Source organism: Drosophila serrata, unplaced genomic scaffold, assembly GCF_035046125.1.
Source record: "Drosophila serrata isolate PLE 108 unplaced genomic scaffold, ASM3504612v1 contig_240, whole genome shotgun sequence".
In the NCBI taxonomy this organism is placed as follows: Eukaryota; Metazoa; Arthropoda; class Insecta; order Diptera; family Drosophilidae; genus Drosophila; species Drosophila serrata.
Window position 1 is genome coordinate 1,593,637 of NW_028257138.1, and position 20,832 is coordinate 1,614,468.

The window sequence follows — 20,832 nt, forward strand, 5'->3', positions numbered from 1 at the left end:
CTGCAACGTTGATATTAAATTTACCCCAAGCTTCCCTCCAAGTTGTTGCTATAGCATTATAACCCCACAGAATGCGCTTGAAAATTTATGCACTTGAGGGATTTTTTATGCTGCCCTTGCGCTTCCAGCTTTCCACTTTCCTCGCTTATATCCTTTATTTTATATTCATAATAATTATGTTGTGGCACCTTGATATATGAATATGCTTGCCACACTTTTATTAGATTTATTTCAGTAGAAGAAGAGTCTGTGATGGGGACATAAATATAAAGTTCAGCTTAGTTTTAAGGCAACCAAGAACTTTAAAGTTCTTTTTCATTTGGATTTTCCATCAAGCATTTACAGCATTAATGAAATTAATTCCATGTAAGCTGCAGAGCTTCTTAAATTATTAATTCCTTTTAATAGCTTGTGGTGGCCCCTAGCAGGCGATTGTTCTGCAATTGCTTGACCCAAATTCACACCACACTCTATAAAAAGTATTTAAAATACACGCACATACGATATGCACACGCGGCCAAAAGAAAAGCGTTGGTTTGGACCCGGGCTGTTAAAATTTTAAACAAATTTTTGCACATTTCCTGTTTGCCATTGTTTTTATTGTTACCCTTTGTTATTGTTGTTTCCAGCTGCACTTGCAGCTTGACACAGTTTTTACAGTCACACCCATTTATTTACAATGTCAACGCGAGGCACGGGAGGGTGCGAGAAAGCCCATTTTCAGAGGCCTTTGTTGCTGCCACTGCCTAGCCTGGAAAGCCCACCCCTCGCACAGCAGCTATGAAATTTGCATGCAATTTTCAGCACAAAGAAAATAGCGAAACAGGCCGAACAGGCGTGGTATGAAGGTCCCTAGGAGAGTGGGAGACTGATTGGCTAACGCCTGACGACCTTGTCAAAGGACCTTGAACTGCCCTAACAATGGCAGAATCCAGACATCCCCATACCCGTTCCCGTTCCCATTCCCATTCCCAACTACCATTCCAAACGCCCCTTTGCTGTTTTGCTAGAAACCGAGTAATTTCTGCGGCTAATTAGTACGCAATTTGTGGGAGGGAATACTTCTGGGAGTGGAAATGGGAATTAACTGCCAAACTGGAATTAACAGACGAAGTGGAAATTGAATTTTAGCGGCCGAAGGTGGAAGTCTGTCATACAAATTAATGAGAAATAATTAGCATTAAATTCCAAGAATTAAAATAACTAGAGCTTGTAAAATACCAGAGTACTTAAAATCAATTTAGGGAAGATTTCTTTCGAAAAAAAATCTATAGATTTTACATTTAATAAGATTCAAAATATATTATTTAATCCTTAGGTTGAAGTTAACAGGTTAGTTAGTCTTAACACCTAAATACTCCTCAGTTTCCTGTATCGACAGCCCACTGTAACTTAATTTTTCACCAAGTTCGCTTGTGCTTAGATGTGCTTTTGTACTTTATTGAATTTTAATTTGCACTTTGTGGTTTGCGGTCACCACGCCCCCGTTTTTCCCTTGCTCCCCAAGTAACGCCCTTTTGCTTGGACTTTCCACTTGAGGCACATCGTATCGCTTTGATTTCTTTTGCGATTTTCTTTCTGCACTCTATGGGTCTGACTTCTCTTTTGGGGTTTTTCTATTTTTTTTTTTTTTTTGACTGCTGCTCGTTTGCCGAAAACCGCAGAGCGTGTGTGAAAATTGAAATGTCACCAGCTCAGTGTCGAGTATGCGAAGTTTTCCTCCCAGTCCATCCCTTTTCCATTCTTGATACCCCTGCAACTGCAACGTCGTTCTTCGCTTTTCTGCTTGTCTGCCACTGACAGTCATTGACAACTCTAAAGGGGGAGGAAAGCTGGTTGGGGGAAAATACTGGGGAAAAGGCGGTGGGGGAAGGGCAGCGGGACCAGCTGCATTGCACGGATGCAGTGTTGCATGCCGGAGTCTGCACTTAGTGCTGACTCAACGCAATATAAGTTCTTATTTGCCAACAGACTTCACTCGGAGGATTTGTAATCGGGGAATCCCCGATATTTTGTGCTCTACTTGGATTAGGTCCAACTCAGCTCAGTAAACTTTGAGCTCAATTAGACGGATCACGACAAGCAATTAAAAATAAATATAGGGAGTTTCGGAAACTCTAAAGTAAATCGATGCATTAAGTTAGTCTCGATTTTTTACCTAATCGAAATGATTCAATTCCAAAACGATTCTGGCTTCATTTATTTTTTTATTTAATATTAATAGCAGTAAGAAGAGGTTTTTGTAAACATTTTGTAATTCAAATTTCTGACGTACCAAAAACTGTTGCCTACTTATGCGGGTCAACAGACAAGAAAATGCCATCTTGAATCATTTGAGTTCGTTATGGCCGAACCACACATTTTGTATTTTTTTAAAGACGTCAGTCGACTGCCATTAGTTTTTCTTTTCCTTTCCCCCTCGGACTCCGGCCCCCGCTGACTTTCTCATTTTCCAGTGCTTTTTAGCACAAATCCTTTTTATTCGCCTTCTTTGGGAGTTTAAAACGTTTTGGACAGGATTTAGTTGCATGACTTTTTGCTTTTAGCATTTCACCCGACAAACCTCAAAGCCCCCTTCGCCCCTGCCCGCTCTCCGGTTTTCTAACTAACTGGACGGACGTTCCGACTGACCCCGGTGGGTGGTGGATATATCTGTTGTGCAGCTCCTCGATTCCCAGGACCAAACACGTTCCCCCATGGTAGGACGTGCACGGCATTTCCAAATACAAATACTATACATGTCCGGTTTTTTTTTTAGCCAAAATACCCCTTGGCTTCTGCTGTAAAATTCCACTTTAAAATATATTTTGGATTCGTTACTATTTTGCTTTGGCCATAGATTCCAGCCTAAATGAAAACTATTTTCGTTTGGTAAAATTTACGAAAAAAATATTTTTGCAATGCAAATCGATGAGTTAAAATAGTTGCAGTTTAAATGAATTTAATGAAATTGATATTCTTTTCGAAAATTTAAGACCTAAGCTTTGGGAAACATTAATTTTGCTATTGAAATGTATAGTCAAGTAACATTTTGAAAGCACGTTGTGATATTTTCTGCTTTGATTTAATTTCATAAAAGCGCTAAATTCTGCCTGAACCTCGACACCTTATTATCTACCTTTGCCGTGTTGAAATTAGCTTAGTGTCAGTCATAAGTTTTCCGTCTGCGCGCGGAGTTTTCTTGCTCGCCTCGTGCCAAGACATGTTGACACTTGCCAGGACAGGGGCAGGACCAGGATACCACTTACAGGATACGCGGGAGAGGAGAGGGCCGCATTTGCTCGCCTTTGTTTGCGGCGAAACTTTCTGCAGCAGCTTTTGTTAATTCGGTCAATATTTGCGGACGCACGAAATAAAAACGAAAACTCAGCGGGAAAAACTTTCAGCCAAAGTACAACAGAGCAGCAGAGGGAAAGCTGGGAAAAAAAAGAGGAACAGAAGCAAAAACAGTTTCTATTTAACCCCTTAATGGCAGTTGGGCTACTGGATCTCAGGCTTGCTAAAATAAACTTATCAACAGTTGCTCAGTGGGGAACAAAAAAAAGAAGCGTGTATATATTATATATGCGTTTGAGCAACAGTTGCAGTTGTGTCCACCTGCGAGGCATGCAATATTCATGGAAAACGCAAATTTTGTTACGCGTATTTCATTAAGGTGACCCCCAGCCAACCCCTTCGCACCTTCCCTTCCCTTTCCCGCCCCAATATTGTTGCTTTGAGTCTTTATGCAAATACTGACCAGGAATAAAATTCCGAAAATAGCCAGGAAAAAAGAAAACCCCCAAATGGAATGAAATTTTTTCCCGAGGGCAGCCGAATTCCACTCCCAGAATCCAGAATCCAGGATCCAGAATCCGTGGGGCTTTCAGCCCCTCGAGCGTTAATTGCGATTCGAGTTGTTTATCCAACTTACCTGCTGTTTAGTTTGGCCTCACGCTCCAATTCTCCAACTCTCCAGTTCTCCAGTTCTCCGTTGCTCTTCTCTATTTCTCTGCTGCTCCCCGGTCTCGACTGGGTTAATTCTGAAAGCAACAACGGGGCAAAGTTGGTTTTTTTCGGCGTTAGTTAAATTTGTTGAAAATTATTTGCTTTTTGTGTTGTTGATGGGCGTGGGGATGGGGATGGGAACGGTCTCTGCAACGGTCTGGTTTTGCTTTGGTTGCTTCTTCGAGGAGCCTTAAGTTAATTAGTTGAATTTGCGTTGAAGAGTTTTGCTCTGTGTGTGAGCTGTGGGAATTTTTTCCTAGTTTAATTTAGTGGATGCAAAAGTTGTGTCTAGCTTGCGAAAGCTGGGAAACCTGGAAAGGTAGCGAAGACGAACGATGGCTGAAAAACTTGTGGGGAAATTTTCCCCGATGAGTTTTAGGAATCTCTGGGAATTTTCCTTTTGGAACGGAGACGGAATTCACTATTGTGGAACTTGAGCTCAGTTTTTATACATCTAAACATGTATTTACTCTACCCTACTACTACTTTTGTTATTGATAGTGAACTGGTCAACACGAATTATCAATATTTGTAGTTGGTCTGATCCTAAATTGTTATCGATATTTATTATATAAACTTTTGTCAGAAATTGTTAGTTGCTCGTACAAACAAATTGTAAGTTTTGCCTGCATTGAGATACATATTTTTATTGAATGTAATTTTACATATTTTCACAAGATTTCCGCTTCAACTTTTGAGGGTGAAACACACAGACAAATTTACATAAATCAACTCTGGGCCAGTATTCTCGCTATCTGGTTCTTCGCCTCTCCTTTGGCCCCCTCCAGTTGCGCCTTCTGCCTTGTTTTGTTAGCCAATTTTCAGTGTTGGCTTCTGCTGGCTGCTTGCTGGCCATAACAAACAACTGACCATAAATAATCAAATCTTATACACAATCTGCAAACAGATTTTGCGTTTCTAATAAATTTCACTTTGCCAGCCACACAGAAAAAAATATGTAAAAAACAAATAACAAAGAGAAAAAACCCGAAAAGGCACCAATACTTGGGCAAACACTTTTTGTGCGTCAACAGACGGCAAAAAAATATGTATACAAATTTATATTTATGGAAGATGTCGGTCACATACCACACAAAGAATGTATATTATAATATACAGCAACGAGCAAAATATTAGGAGTTAAGATTAGCTTTAGGGAGAGATTAAATTCACGCATTGTAAAATCTTCATATTTATTCCGCTTTAATTTAATTTTCAATTTTCCCCAGTTACAGTATTCAATTCTTTTCTTCAGCTGTATATTGTATAGTAAACGTTCTCTAAGATAGATGTTTATCTATAGTCTGTTTGCCTCGTGCTTAATATTGGAAAACCAGATAGGCCAGAAAACTATAAAGGAGAGTGGGCAAGGTGGAACCAAAACAAATTATGGCTCACTGAGTTTCTAAACGCTTTTTCTCTTACTCTCCCATCACCCAGTATTTATCTCTGCCTGCTTGTGTGTGTCCTTTCCTGTCAAGGACACGTATATTTATTTGGTGTGAAAATGTGGTTAGAAGTCAATAACATAATAAAAACGTTGACGTCGAAGGTCGAAGCCGAAGCTGAAGCTGAAGCCGAGGAATGGCTGCGTTAGACACATGAAACCGCAACGGGAGATGGTGGGCCCCGGGAAAAATTTATGAAAATTGTCTGAGCCGGTTATTGGAAGACCCAAAAAGAGAAACAGGGTTGGAGAGGGGAGAGCGCTTGAAATTGAGGTTAAGGGAGAGTTTCTGTTCCCGAAACTTTCATTGCATAACAATAGGCGCAATGGCGAACCGCAGGGCGCATTTAAATTTAAATACCTGCAGCCAGAGCCGCAGGCCAAAACGAGAAGCAAGCGGAAAGGCGAGTAAAAAGTTTTCTGCGTTTTCTGGCCATGTAATGAAAGTCCAGGCATTTTCCCCCCCTCCCGAACCATGTTTTCCCTTGGAAAAGTGGCTCGTGGTCGTTGGCACGTGAAAGAAAAAGTGCAGGTGGCTTTCGTCCCTCTGTTTCGCATTTCCCCGTGTCTTTGGTCCACTCTCCTCCATTCTCGCCATTCCCCACACCCACAGCAGAATAAATAAACTTCAACTTTTTGCTGGCCACAATTTCTGTTTCTGGTTTTTGTACCCGTTACGAGTACTGCGTTTACGGGTATACCACATTTTAAAGTTTAAAAAATCGTAGTCTACTTATTTAAAAATGTAGATATAGTAAATACTAATATGCATACTTTCAAAAGACAGATAATTAAATCGAAACTAAATTTTAAACTAAAAGTTAAGCGCTTCAATTGCCAGGTATTTTGTAGTCGTTATGGTTAAACCTAACCATTCCCTTTTTTCCTTGACCACCGACCAAAAGAAATATCTAAAACTGCGACAGAACGGGAAAGTACGTAAAACAACAATAACAAATGGCTCAGAAAATGGGCTAAAGCGTAAGAAGCCACAGAAATGGTAATAAGAGCTGCAAAAATTTCGCTTTCTCTTCTTTATATTATGTATATATAAGCATACATTTTTATTATTATTTTCCAGCAGCCAAGTGGGTGGAAAAATGCTGTTAAGCTTTAAAAACGTTGGCGGCACTCACGATGTGAGAGTAATTGAGAACGAATAAATGCAAGTGAGGACGACCGGGTGAAGTGAGGGGGAAAATGGAGGGGCAGAAAAAAAAACAGCTGAATAATGTGGGGAAAATCAAGCGAAATATGAGAGAATGAGTAATGAAATGGACGTATTAAAGAACGAAATTCTTTTACATAAGACAAGAAATAAATCAATGACATTTCACAAGGCAGTTTTCATTTCAAAAACACACTGTGAGAAATAAGCCAAAGGTAATTTTTTTTAAATCGCTAACGATTTAAGTATTAATGTTTTGTGACTTTTCAACAATTTCACTCCATTTTGCTAATGACTTTAATATTTACTTAACTTTGCTTCGCGAAATAAAAATTCCTAGAAAAAACTACTGTTTCTTTTTCGTTGACAACTTTTTCCAGGCAAATTAAAGTTTTATTCTCTCCCCCACGAGGAAATGTGAGCAGTCACCCGACTCCTATTTCGCTTTCAGTTTCTTTTTTTTTGTGTTACTTTCTTCAATCAAATTAAGTAGAGCCAAGTTCTGGGAGATCCACAGATTTATTTGCATGTTTGCGCCTCCATCGAGTTTATCCATTTTCCCGCGTCTCCTTGTTCTCTTGCTCATCCTGAAACTACACAGGATGCGTCCTGATAAGGTTTACAATTTGCTTTCCATTTGCTTTTCCGCTTCTCCAATTCATACATATAGATGGACTGGAGCCTGCTGCTCAATTTCATTTTTACGCTCTCCAATTTTCAGGTTTCTTTTCGCTTTTCATTTCTGTTTTTCTTGTACATTTGCGCTCTTTGTTTTTATTTACTTTCGTTTTTTTACTTTTTTTTTTTTTTGGTATATATTGTTGGTTCATTGTCTGCTTCTACTTTCTCTATGTCGCCGCCCCGCATCCGTCTGCCCTTCGGGTGGGTGATGATGCTGACATAAATCTCTGATATATGGCCTTGCTGCTGCTGCTGCTGCTGCTGAAGCGATAAATTTCCAGCTCGACTGTTGACGCTCAGTTCTATGCATTAAAATCCTTTCATCTTTCCCCCGCTTCCCTCTGTCTCTTAAAGCTTCTCTGACTTTTGATTCTAAATCAAATCAAATCAAAAGTCGCTCGTTCTTTTCCGGGGGCGTTACGAGTGATGGTACAAAAGTCATTATGAAACAAGTGTTGGCCGCTTTCCCGGCGGACACTTGAGCATAATTAATGCGATGCCACGCCCACAGACGACGCCCCGCCAAACAGAGGAAGTGGCTACCGGAATGGATCCTCCTACCCTGGGATTTTCCCCCAGCTTCCACGCTGTCCCCTTGGTTTTTCACTCGCAATTGTCGCTCCCAAATTAATTTGTATAATTTTGGAGTAACAATTTGGGGTAGGGAGGCGAGGTTTGGGAAATACAAGCAGAGGAAACTTATTCCCAGGGGTCTTAAAACCCCGGCAGCATTCAGATGAAGTTTGGCGGCCCCAAAAAGTAGGCAATTATTTTGTAGGCCAAAGAACGACCAAGGAAAATGAGAAAAATACGGGGCAACAGCAGGTAACACAGTTCGCAAAAGTTGTAAATAAGAAAGAAGAAAACTAAAAAAGCTTAGGTTGAAATTTAATTAAATCAATAAGGTCATTAGCAAAGTATGGAACGTCGAAGTAATTAATAACTTCGCTTAACCAAAACTATTTTCAAGTGAAAATATAAAAGTTCCAGCTTAATCCCTGCCTAACTATTTACCGAATGGCTTTCCACTTTGTAAATTGCTTTCAGCATCAGCTTCTCCGCTGGCCACTTGCAGTCTGATTAATATTAAATAGGAAACGGCAGGCGCTTTTAACTATCTCTCGTCCCCTTTACTTGCACTTCCGACCACCTATCAATTGCAATCAAGATGTAAATGCCGTTACTCAGGGGAAACTCCGGGAAAACTACGGGAGAAAGTGCCCCCTGAAATTGCATCGGATGGAAAGTCGATGTTGCAACACTTGATTGACTTTCACAGCACATTTATTTTAAAGCCCTTAGAGCTTCCGTTGGCCGCAAAGCCAACTTTTCAACGACTTGGCTTAACTTTAAACTGCCAGCAATGGCTAAAAAGTAATTCGTGGCCAACACACACACACACACATACACACTCCAAGCTCAAGCCCGAAGTTTGCAAAGTTTCCTCAAACTGAGCTCTCAAAAGGAGAAGGAGCGCCGCCAAGTTATTTAGTGCACCTGACTTTATCTACAGAAAATGAGTAAATAAGGAAAAAGGGAGAAATAAAATATATATAAAAACCGCATGGCAATAAAATGTAATTTTCTGAGATTTCTCTTTTGTCTGCTTGCCGCGCTGCTTGCAATTGCAAATTGATAAATACATTTACTGCGGCAGAATGGGAGTAGTTTTATATACATATCCGTACGTTTATAACATGTGCTGATTATACACACAGAGAAAGTGAGTTTTCTAAAGTATTTACGCATTTAAAAATGCATAAACCTAAGAGATTAGGCTTTTAAATACTTATAAAAAATATCCTTTGATAATTACATCTTTAGCCTCTATTAGGATTTTTTTAATCAACTTTTAAAATCAATATAGTTTATATCTTTCTTTTTTGGTATTAAAAATATTATTATATATTATTATTGGTAAAAAAAATATATTATTTTCCTTCTGTGCACATAAAACCTAGTACGACCTTTGTACGTATAAAGTGTGGGCACGTTTTACCCTCATGATTTGGTATGCTTCAGCGATTTGTTTCGCTGCGGCTGAGTTACACTCTGGTTGAAGGTTTTTCCGCCTTTTCCCGCTACTCCTCCCTCCTTCAACATTTTCCCTACTGCTTTTTTTTCCTATTTGCTTCAGTGACCTAATTTACGGCGCTTTCGATCGGGGCGCGACACATGTGGCTTAGTTGCTGTTTCTCTCGGGTTTTGCCAGTATATATTCCTTATAGGCAGCAGGCAGCAGGCTCCCTTATCCTTGGCCCTACACACGCCCGTCAATTTTTATTGCTGCGGCTTGGCCGCTTCCTCTCGATTTTCCCCTTAGAATTTCCCCCAGTTGTTTTGAAGTTTTGCATAGCATAGTTTCGGATTTTCTGCCACCCTCGCCGCTCGCTTCTTTGGGTGGCAACTTTTCGGAGAACATAAATCACCAGAGCATAGTTTTCATTTCAAGTTTTATTTTTGTGGTGTTTCGTCGGTATGTGTGTATTTTCTTTTTTTCCTTTCCCCCCAAGTTCCTAACTAATTGTGTCGGTATGTGAGCTCGGGGATAATTTGTTGCTCTCAGTTCGGTCTGGCTTTAAATTTATTGTTGCTGCTCCCCGGCAGAAAGTGTCAAATGCAGACGATTTCCACAATTGGATGATAAATGGCAGAGTGTCGCCCGTCGCTCTCGTCCTTAGTCGTCCTTCATGCGACTGCAATTCCCACACTTGTACACTTGCTGCACTTTTGCCACTAATTATGTCTGCTCATTATTAACCCCGAATGTCGAAAGACATCTCTCTGACACTCCGGACGAGGAAAAGAGAATGAAAAAATAAGCAAGGTGAAAATAAATTTTACTCACTTAAGCAAATTTGACGGACAGGTTTTCCATTAGCAAACATGCTTTTGTCATTTGCGCAAATTAATGCATGACAGGTGTAAGGAAAAAGGAATGGACCAAGGACAATGGAAGGGTACTGGGCAGCCAGGGGGTTCTCTTTCGGTGTACAAAAAGCAGATGCCGCCTCTCAGGGAAGGTCAACTGTACGTGTTAACCTCGCTCTTGTATAATTTATTATCTCCGGGAAAAATGTAAAGAAGAAATTAAAGGCCTAACGCCTTGTTCTTACTCTTCTGGTAGACGAAAACCAGGTGTTATTTCTTTAAATCAGAAAAAGCGGTTTAATTTAATGTTCTGATTACATTTTCCTGTCCTTTATTACAAGATTTCTTCATTTTTCTCTTTCTTTTTAAATTAACTTACTTTAATTGTTAAATTTTGTGTCTTTTCCAACCAAGAGTAAGTTAGTAAATAATAATAAGAATAGTTAGAATTTCGTGGCTCGGGTGCTCAAGGCACTTATCTGATTTCTTATTTAATTATAACTGCCTTACAAATTCAACAAATTTATCGATTTTCCCCTCTTACTTCATTGTGCCAATTTTCTCAAATAGGGAAATTGTGAGGCAAAAAGCTCCGTGACCATATTTTATCATCAGTCCCAGGACTTTGATTTCGGTTCGGTTCAATTTTTGTGGTCGCGCTCTCGCTGCCCACATTAGACATTCAATTATCAGCCAACCATAAACCATAATTGAAAGATCAAAAGCACAGCACATACGGTGAATGTGTGTGTGCTTCGGGGGTTTTTCCAGCTTGCTGCCACATTTGTCGCAACTGATAAAAGTGGATCTAACGCACACACAACAGCAAAACCCCCAGCGAAGGCGTAAGCGAAAAATGTGTAGAGCGTAAATAAATTACAACAATAATGACCCCAAACATGATAACAACGAATGGTAAAAGGGCTGGGTGGAAGTAGAGGGAGGAAACTGGGCTGGAAAATGATGGGAGTGTATTGAAGCTGCAGGGGACAGGCGATTGTTATTGATCATCGCAATATTTTGCGCATTAAGCAGTCGCAACCCAAGCCAAACATATGCAGCAGCCACTGACAGAATCGGAGGATGTTCTTGTTTGGAATAAAACAGCAGGAGCAGGGTGGTTCAAGGAGCAAAGTAACTTCTTTACACTGGAGAAAAAATAGTATAAGCTTTGGTGGCAAAACAAATTTTTTGAGAATATGCTATCAATACTTAATGTTTCAATTATAACAGCATTTATGACGAGAAGATACACACTGTTTTTTTAACATATAATATTAAAAGGGTCTTGATTTGTGTTTGGTTTTTCTCAGTGACCCGACTGTTTGTCATGGCTTTTTATCCAACTGACTTGTTTACGCCAAAAGGCAACACACACATGCAGAGCAACACCCCACACACAGGCTGAAGAAAGGATAACATTGTGAAGGCAGCCATTCAAAGTCCTGAAACTCCTAAGCCATTAAAGCATATTAGTTTTCCACGCTCTTCCATATTGTGTGTCTGTATGCGACGAAGTCAGCACTGTCTCATCCACGTATTTTGTACTAGTATTTATTTTTGGGCGATATTTTTTATTAACGCTTGACTGCACAATAAAAGTTTTTAAACGGGAACTGACATTGTTCCACTTTGGTGTTCTGCTTGTAGTTGACGCCATTTTGGATTTGCATTTTCTAATCGCCGTTGTTGTTGTTATTGCTCGGCTTTTGTGTGTGGTTTTCGACAACAACGGAAAAGCCCTTCCAAATATGCAACAGTTTTGCAAGGCTTCACGGCGTATACGCAATATTTATTGTGGGCTTACACTACTAAATCAATTTAAATGGTTCGGAAAAGGGAGAGATTAGAAATGGAAAAAAATGGACTCTAGTTCTTATTTTTACTAAGCTAAGACTTGGTTTAAATAGAAAGTATGCATATTATTTAGATTATTTTTTTTATTTTTTAGTAATTTACTGTCCAAATATTAATTACGGATACGCCACCTTGTACGAATCGGCTTCCTTTTCATGGCAAATTTCTGGCCCATTGATCCCTAATAAAGTTTATTAATATTTGCTTGCATTCACCATTTACCAAATTATTCTCGATTTCCATTCTTGAAGAAATTTTTATACCCTTGCATGGTATTATAAATTCAGTCTGAAGCGTCGTACGCAGTGAAGGACTCATTTCCGACCCTATAAACCATATATATTCTTGATCAGGGTGAACAGGCGAATCTTTCTAGGTATGAAGGAAAGAAAAAAATTTTTTGAAAGTTTTTTCAATATTTTTTAGGGTCTGATTACATTTTAGATCATTTTTAAAAATAGTCAAAAAATTAAACATTTGAATACTTTAATCTGAGTATGCAGATTTATTAACCTGTTAAAAACTAGCACAACACTGACTACCGTATCGAAATAAATGCATTTTTGGCTTGGCTACGAATTTTTTAAGTTTTGATTTGTTGAATAAATTGTCATATAAATATTTGATAAAGAATGAGAATATTTATACCCTTGCATGGTATTATAGTTTCAGTCTGCAGCTTGTAACACAGCGAAGGACTCATTTCCGACCCTATAAACCATATATATTCTTGATCAGGGTGAACAGGCGAATCTTTCTAGGCATAAAAGAAAGAAAAAAATTTTTTTTTAATTTTTTCAACATTTTTTAGGGTCTAATTACATCTTAGACAAATTTTAAAAATGGTCAAAAATTAAACATTTGAATACTTTAATCTGAGTATGCAGATTTATTAACCTGTTAAAAACTAGCACAACACTGACTACCGTATCGAAATTAATGCATTTTTGGCTTAGCTACAAATTTTTTAAGTTTTGATTTGTTGAATAAATTGTCATATAAATATTTGATAAAGAATGAGAATATTTATACCCTTGCATGGTATTATAGTTTCAGTCTGCAGCTTGTAACACAGTGAAGGGCTCATTTCCGACCCTATAAACCATATATATTCTTGATCAGGGTGAACAGGCGAATCTTTCTAGACATGAAAGAAAGAAAAAAATTGTTTGAAAATTTTTTCAACATTTTTTAGGGTCTAATTACATCTTAGACAAATTTTAAAAATGGTCAAAAATTAAACATTTGAATACTTTAATCTGAGTATGCAGATTTATTAACCTGTTAAAAACTAGCACAACACTGACTACCGTATCGAAATTAATGCATTTTTGGCTTAGCTACAAATTTTTTAAGTTTTGATTTGTTGAATAAATTGTCATATAAATATTTGATAAAGAATGAGAATATTTATACCCTTGCATGGTATTATAGTTTCAGTCTGCAGCTTGTAACACAGTGAATGGCTCATTTCCGACCCTATAAACCATATATATTCTTGATCAGGGTGAAAAGGCTAATATTTTAGTTATAAAGAAAGAAAAACAAGTTTTTGCCAATTTCTCAACATTTTTTAGGGTCTGATTACATTTTTAAAAATGGTCAAAAAATTAAACATTTATATACTTTAATCTGAGTATACAGATTTATTAACCTGTTAAAAACTAGCACAGCACTGACTTCCGTATCGAAATTAAAGTATTTTTGGTTTAGCTATGAATTTTCAAAGTTTTGGTTTGCAGAATAAATTGTCGTATAAATATATTGATAAAGATTTACTCAAAGATTGCGAATATGTTAAACATAGTTATGATTGATTTTCTTTACGTTCGTAAACTCCAATTCCAAACAATATGATAAACATTGGCTTCCCGAAATAAAGTCGCTCTTTTGTTTCGTGAGATTTTAAATCGAAATTTGAAAGATATATCTCACCCACAGGTACTATCCACACAATTTGACAAAAGGGCTAGAAATAAATAAATAAAACTATAATACATACAGAAGAGACCAGCAGCAGCCGAAAGGAATGCAATTTATTTTCGTAATAAAAATTCATTTTTATTACAATATCATTGCCGTGAAATCTAGGGCACGGAGCCAGCGGATTTATGTGGCGTTCATTATGCTGCAGGCGCTCCCTATTTCCCATATATATGTATGCAGATATATGTGTGCATTAAAAAAGAAGAAACCCCTGTATTAAGCTATTTGCATTTGGTTTCGTTTTTCCGTTTGTTTGCGAGCTTGTTTTTGTGTGCAGCTGCTGCACCTGTGCCCACCACGCAACGTGGCTCAGAATTTATGTATAAAATATAGAGAGCGTCAATAAATGCGATAAACTGACCCACGGGCATGGTTTCCGCATCCCCTTCCCTGATTTTCCATTGCCCGCTGCAGTTTTCCAATCGAGTTTTATCCATTTAACCAAGGCCATAGGCACAACCCTCTTGTTTTTTCGGACGTAGCTTGTTTGCATTTAATCCCAATAATCCAATAATAATTTGTGCAAATTTATATGCGACTGCTTAGTGCGGGAAAGTCAGAGGGGGGAGGCTTTCCATCTGGCCACTGGCAGATATCGTGTAAATAAAACAAATTGCCATAAATAACCCAGCTGGCCGCCATAAATCTCGGTGAAATGGACATTTTTGCATCTTCAAATCGTCGAGCGGGAGCCAAGGACGCTGGACACAAGATACGCAGGACATAGTACTCTGGACCCTGTGACGGGGACTCGAGGCAGAAGAATAAAATACGTCTCTGCTGGTACTTGAAATCAGCAGAATGATAAAATGCCTCCAAGTGAGGCGTCATCGTACTGTTCTGTGTACGAAATCCTCTCAAGGTCGCTGCCAGAATAAACTAAGAAGAGTTTTGGAGTGTCTGATTGTGAGACGCCAGTCCCATAGTTCACTTGTCTTATCTTCAAGTATTCTTAACTGGGATATGTTCATTTGTGATGGGTTTAATTAAACTAAAAGCTAGAATTACTATGGTTTTATTGATTGTGTCAACGATTTAAGCATAGCTCTTAATTTATTTATTGTATTTAGAATTGTAACGTATGTAAGAAGTAGCTTTTTAATAAGCATATTTATTTAACAGTATGACCTAAGAACTAAATTGTTGGTCTATAACTTTAAAAATAATGTCATATCTGAAAAAGTTAGCAATATTATTGACTTAGATTATGTAACAAAGATAAAGACCACTGTGATACAAGATATTTTTGAAGAAGAGATTCATATGTAGTTTTAAGGGGCTTTAATGGTTTTTAGTATATTTCCGCTCAGACTCACATGTAATCCGCTGTCGAAACGGTTAAAACTCGTTTTATTTCGCATTGGAACGTATCCCCTAGCTTAGTTTTTAACATAACATTGTCAAACCATCGGTATGCACATGAAGTGCAATCAAATTCAAATTCCGGATCACATATATGTATATTAGACAAATCCGATTTGGTTAACGTGCATTCAAGCGCAGCTCCCAATGCCTTTGACGATTTCCCTTGATCTTTGGCGAAACACTAACGATATGCGAATTCAATTTGAAAATAATAAAAATATCTATTCAACTCTAACGCACAGCTTCTTCCTCTGACGACCGACTATGATTCCTGATTATGATTATGACTTCAGTGAGTGCGCTTCGTGGCGTGCGTGGAAATAAGGATATCCCCCTTTCGTCCTGGTTGTGTTGTGATGTCGTTACCAGACATTGAACCGCATTAAACTCTGCATAAATACACATTGCGTTGACGACGTCGGCACATATGGAGCCTCCATATATCCCTATCCTTTGGCGAAATACCCCCGAGAAAATGGCGGTGTGGGTGTGCGTGGTGTGTGGGTGTGGGTGTGCGTGGTGTGTGGGTGTGGGTGTGGGTGTTGCGACTGAGAGTTAGCGACGACGTGCCAGAGGCGTTGGGCAAATGCAATTTGATGCAGACATTACGACTACATGACGATTTTATCGTCGAGTGTAGTGCACAGACATAAACATATATGTATGTATGAGTGTGTATGTTTCTACATATGGCTTACGGAGCGACGGGATTTCCCTCTTGCACACTACTCCTCCATTACCGTTGAGTGGAAAGTGGAAAGAATCTTGCACTCGCCGTGCTTCGATGATGCTCTTAAATATTTGCATAAAAAACTACGTGGAATATGGTAAATGGTCTAGAAGTTTACACCCCTTTCTGGCTCTTCTCCTTCTCCATCTCCCATATGTACATACTTGTATATGCCATTAACCACAAAGCCAGAAGCTGAGAGAAAGATGTTGCTGCAAAAATAATAATAGCAAACATGCTCCATAATCAACACGTACTTAAGTCCGTCCGCCGCCATTCTGGTTAGGATTTGCTTTGGCTTAGCTTCCACGGATACCCTTAATTTGAGCTAAATCCTCCGAAAAGAATGCAGTTCTCAGGCTAGGAGAATCTCATAAAAAAGTTTATATATAGGTATACATGATTTTCTATTTTTTGTTGTTGTTTAACAATTATTATATATTATTCAGTAATAACAACAAATTATTCACGCAATTAAGTGCTCATCGTCAAATAAACTTCAAAGGAAACACAGACTATTGTAATTAAAACAATTAGCAGGGAATACGAAAAAAATCAAACAAAATATAAGCATTAAAACACTATCAGGGGTTTCAACATAATTTGCAAATAATTTTCCGATAAATTTATTTAATTTTTATTATGAGTGTGTGTGCTTTATATTTTATATTTATTATAAATTAATGCCATCAATAGACGATGACAATAAAATTTAGGGATTTGCCAACAGTGTAATTTGTATTGTAAATATACCTGCAATTACCTAGACCTTCAATAATTGTGCAAAAGGATTATAAATTATTTTGAAAACAATAGTATAAAGAAAAACTTAATAAAATAACCCAATAGATTTCGACAGACAAACCTAAAAATCATCGAATTATCACTCTGAAAAAATTGCTTTTATATTTTGGCCAATACTTTATTCACTCTCGCTCAATTCCATCGGACAATTGAATTCATTTCAATTTTGATTTGTCTTCGAGAGGACACACTTCATTCCGGCAATCAACGAATGCAAATTGCACAGGCAGGCACTGGCATCACCCGAGAACCATATTTCATTTCGATAAACAATAAACAATTTGCCGCAGCAGAATATGATACGAACACGAGTGTAGTGGGGGATGTCCAATGTCCAGAGCCATCAATAACAAAACCCAGCTCTCCATGTCTTGCCCCGCCTGGCCTCACATTGGATCGAATGTCCTGAGCAGGATGCGGATTTGGATTCGAACTCGGATTCGGATTCGGCTGCGACTTCTATTGCCACTTGATAGGCAGGCCAGGCTAAAACAATTGATTATTGTGTGCCATAAGCATACAATTTCCACTCGACCCAAGGGCGCCCTGGGAAACTCGATTGGAAATGAGAAGAAAATGTACCGCGCTCAGCCCAGGTCAACTGTCAGTTGCATATTCGAGTCGTCTGGGCCACGCCAAAAGCAAATTTAAATGTTAATCAAATGCCGCAACACAGCGAAATAAGCATAGCGTGGCCGTGGAAATTCCCATTCCATCCGATTCCATTCGATTCGATCCGATCCGAAAAAGATGGAAACGAAGGAAAATCTCGCATGCATGCACAGGAAAATGAGTTTGATGTGGGCGGAACTCGAGGAAAAATGTAATTGACAGTTCAAGTGACAAGTGGGTCGGCGGCGAGGAAAGGTAAAAAGGATTCTCTTTTTGAAAGCCACAATAAAAACTCACCGTACAGAATGAAAAGCAACAACAAGGCTTTCAAAAATGCAAAATGCGCGCCACAACCAATTTTTAATTAAAAAATAAAAATAAAATCGAAACACAACGCAACGAAAAAGTCGTTGTTTCTCTTTCCCCTTCATTCAGTTGTTTTGCAATGCATTAAAATTAATGTCTTTTTTCAGAGACTTTTTGCCCTGCTCTTCGCTTTTTTCCAACATCTGCTTTAGCTTTGCCACATTTTTCTCTCCTTTTTTTCGTTTTTGCGGTTGAATTGTTGTCCTGGCAACGCCATCATAATAAAAAGCTGACCGGTTATTTCAGAGCTCTGGAAATTCATGAACAAAACCCATAATTGAGATACGAGTGGATATTTGAAGAAAACTCGTACCAATTTTCAAAGTAGTTTCAAAAGTTGTAAACATCTGGTCATACAAAGTATTCGAATACAAAATACTAATATCTTATAAATATCATAGAATCAATATTTAATTAAAGCAAATGTTAGTGTCATAAATCAATAATTTACAGATTTAAAAACGTATACATGGTATAGAAATACATACATACATATTATGAAGTTAATGTAAAATTAATTTTCCATGTCGCAAGTCAATTAGTTATGGATTTCAAAAAGTATATATAATTGTAGCATATGAACTTTTCAGTTCAATCTGCGAAATAAGTTCAAACTCGAAATGAAGACCCTTTTTATCGCCTTATTGGGAATTGTGGGCATTGGAAGCTTGTTCCCAACAATAGGTTAGTATGCCACATAAAAATATATTTTCAAGTTTCTAACATTAATATTAAAATCGTTTTGTAATAGAGCCCGCAAGGCCTTGGGAATAGTTAAATGCCGTACTTATATTTGTATTCAAATTGCAATAAAAATGAAGTATAATGAACATTAATAAGGTCCACTATTACGAGTTAAGAATAAAAATCAGGTAAAGGTTTTAGGACTTCATGTGAGGCAGAAGTGATATCCGTAAAGTAGAGTTTTCTAAATTGAGATACTAGTTGATGTCGGAACAATGAAACTATGCAAGGAGCAATTTATTTAAGTAACGGGGTGGGGCAATCATTGCCCCCCAGAACACACATATTTGTTGATTTTGATTAACATCTCTAGATCTTCTCCCTCATGAAACGGAAAAAGGCATCGTCCTTGCCGTCATCGATGCCAATACGACGACCCCAGCGAACGCCTGTGGCTTCGAGATCGGCGATCTTCTTTGTCAGACGCCGCTTCATGTCGTCCAAGTCCTTGAAGCTTACTCCAGACTGCAAATCAAACCACTCACTATCCGGAAAAAGCAGTCTTAGAACGAAATTTTAACGTGACTATATCGAATTTATATACTCACAACATTGTCGCAGTTTATTTTTGTAAAAATACTTATAATAATAAGAAAAGCTGGAGATCGATGTTGTTTTGTCTAGTTTCGGTGTCGAACTGAACTATTCCTAGGGCAGCCCCAGGTATCTTGGAAGAATTTCGGATCAAGGGCTACTTGATTTCGGAAAAATTCAAAGATTTATATGAATGTAGGGTCGTACTACATGAAGTTCCATAACGCTTTATCTGAATGATTTCTAGTTTTAAATAGAGTTTAACTAATAATATCATTAAGTAGAAGATTATTAAAACATATATTCTGTTGGTTCAATTAACAAATTTGTTTTTATTTTTTTTAAATATTAATATGAATATAATTTTACATGGGAAAGGGGAGTAGACTTGAATGCATATATCCCCATTTACATTCGATTAGATTAAGTAGCCGAAGTTTTATAAATCGTTTGGAGAATCCACCCACACCGCCTTATAATTCATTGTTGGCTGAATCATTATTTACACTGTAATTGCAACAATTTCCCGATTTGATGTCCAGTGCAGAGGCAGCTTTTCTTGCTTTTCCGGCCGCACTCTCCGTAAATGCGATATGTGGGAGGCGGTCGTTAAAGCATTCATGCCAACATAAAGTGAGCCGCAGTGGAAACAATGATGGTTCCTCCAGGAGGAGCCGGAACCGAAACCGAAACCGTATGATGTTACACTTTTATGTTCACCGAGCACACCAAAGTCAATCCCTGGGGGACCTCAAACGAAAAAAAAGCAAGTGGAGCCCAGAGAAAATCATTGCCATCATCGCTCTTACCAGTTTGTGCCCGCCAGTCAAATCAATTGGCTGCAAATAAAAAACAAACAAAAAGCGACCGAACACATGCGGACACAAGCGCCGCATAGTGAGCAGAAAAGACTCTACAAATATAAATAAATCGCAGCATTTCCGCAACGGTCATGCTCTCCTGCTTTTATGATTATTATATAAATTTTCCCTTGAAATGTCATAAAAGCCAACGCAAATAAAAAGCATCGAGAGGGGGCAAGGAGTGGTCTCATCTTTCTCTTTATATATATTTTTTGGTTTGCAGTACATATACCGGGTATATTGCTTTACAGAACCTGTTCAGTTACGAAAAAAAAGACAAATTTGTTTAAACAAAAAATATTTCGAAACATTCGATATTGAAATATTCTATTAAATTTTTTGTTTTTCTATCTCCACAGCAAAGAACATATTATAGAGGATAAATCCATATGCGATCTGAAGTTTTTCTCTCTAATGTTACAATTTATTTTGATAAATAAGACACTCGGAATGCTTTAACTGCGTATATACGAAATCAGCCAAAGGTATGTCAATGTCGACTTTAATATTATTTAATTTACTCAATTTTTTTTTGTGCTACAACATTTTTCCTGGCGCAATGATGAAGCAGGAAAATACGCTCGTCATTCGTTTGGAGAAGTGGAAAATATATATGTATTTTTCGGGCAAACAGAATGTTAGACACATGTCTGTCCTGTATTTCTTATCCCCTGGCCAATATTCAAATTTTGGACTGACTCGACTTATTAAGTTGTTAAAACAGGATACCTCCGCCCCAATTTCCACCTATTTTCTTCCCCAGCATATAAAGTGTAAATCCAAGTGTTGCCGTGTGCTTAGTAGACATTCTCAGCCC

General features: G+C 38.1%; 4 protein-coding genes across 12 annotated transcripts in view; 2 read left to right on the forward strand and 2 right to left on the reverse strand.

The window, feature by feature from the left end:
- LOC110178105 (serine/threonine-protein phosphatase alpha-2 isoform-like) overlaps nt 1–1,879 on the forward strand; it is a 29,501-nt gene extending 27,622 nt beyond the window's left edge. Inside the window, exon 1 of the mRNA XM_086830407.1 lies at nt 1–1,879. This exon is cut by the window's left edge and continues 27,622 nt beyond it. The gene's annotated coding sequence lies outside the window, so the exon portion shown is untranslated.
- Nucleotides 1–20,832, forward strand: part of Fas3 (fasciclin 3) — a 292,347-nt gene that overhangs the window by 109,840 nt on the left and 161,675 nt on the right. For 5 of the 6 annotated variants that reach the window (XM_086830399.1, XM_086830395.1, XM_086830396.1 and 2 more), the window contains exon 4: nt 20,375–20,500. The gene's annotated coding sequence lies outside the window, so the exon portion shown is untranslated. Of the gene's footprint in view, nt 1–4,241; nt 18,559–20,374; nt 20,501–20,832 lie in introns of those variants that run through there. The other variant, XM_086830398.1, reaches the window with a different exon arrangement.
- The window catches only part of LOC110178111 (uncharacterized), a 140,364-nt gene that overhangs the window by 100,173 nt on the left and 19,359 nt on the right, over nt 1–20,832 (reverse strand). For all 4 annotated transcript variants that reach the window (XR_015271102.1, XR_015271101.1, XM_020945125.2 and 1 more), the window contains exon 3: nt 3,914–4,022. The gene's annotated coding sequence lies outside the window, so the exon portion shown is untranslated. The remainder of the gene's footprint in view (nt 1–3,913; nt 4,023–20,832) is intronic.
- Nucleotides 18,826–20,284, reverse strand: LOC110178110 (uncharacterized). Its single transcript, XM_020945124.2, has 2 exons — nt 19,167–20,284; nt 18,826–19,102 (listed from the first exon to the last, which is right to left on the reverse strand). Exons 1-2 carry the CDS (start codon nt 19,169–19,171, stop codon nt 18,928–18,930), a joined length of 180 nt encoding a protein of 59 aa, XP_020800783.2. The 5' UTR covers nt 19,172–20,284; the 3' UTR covers nt 18,826–18,927.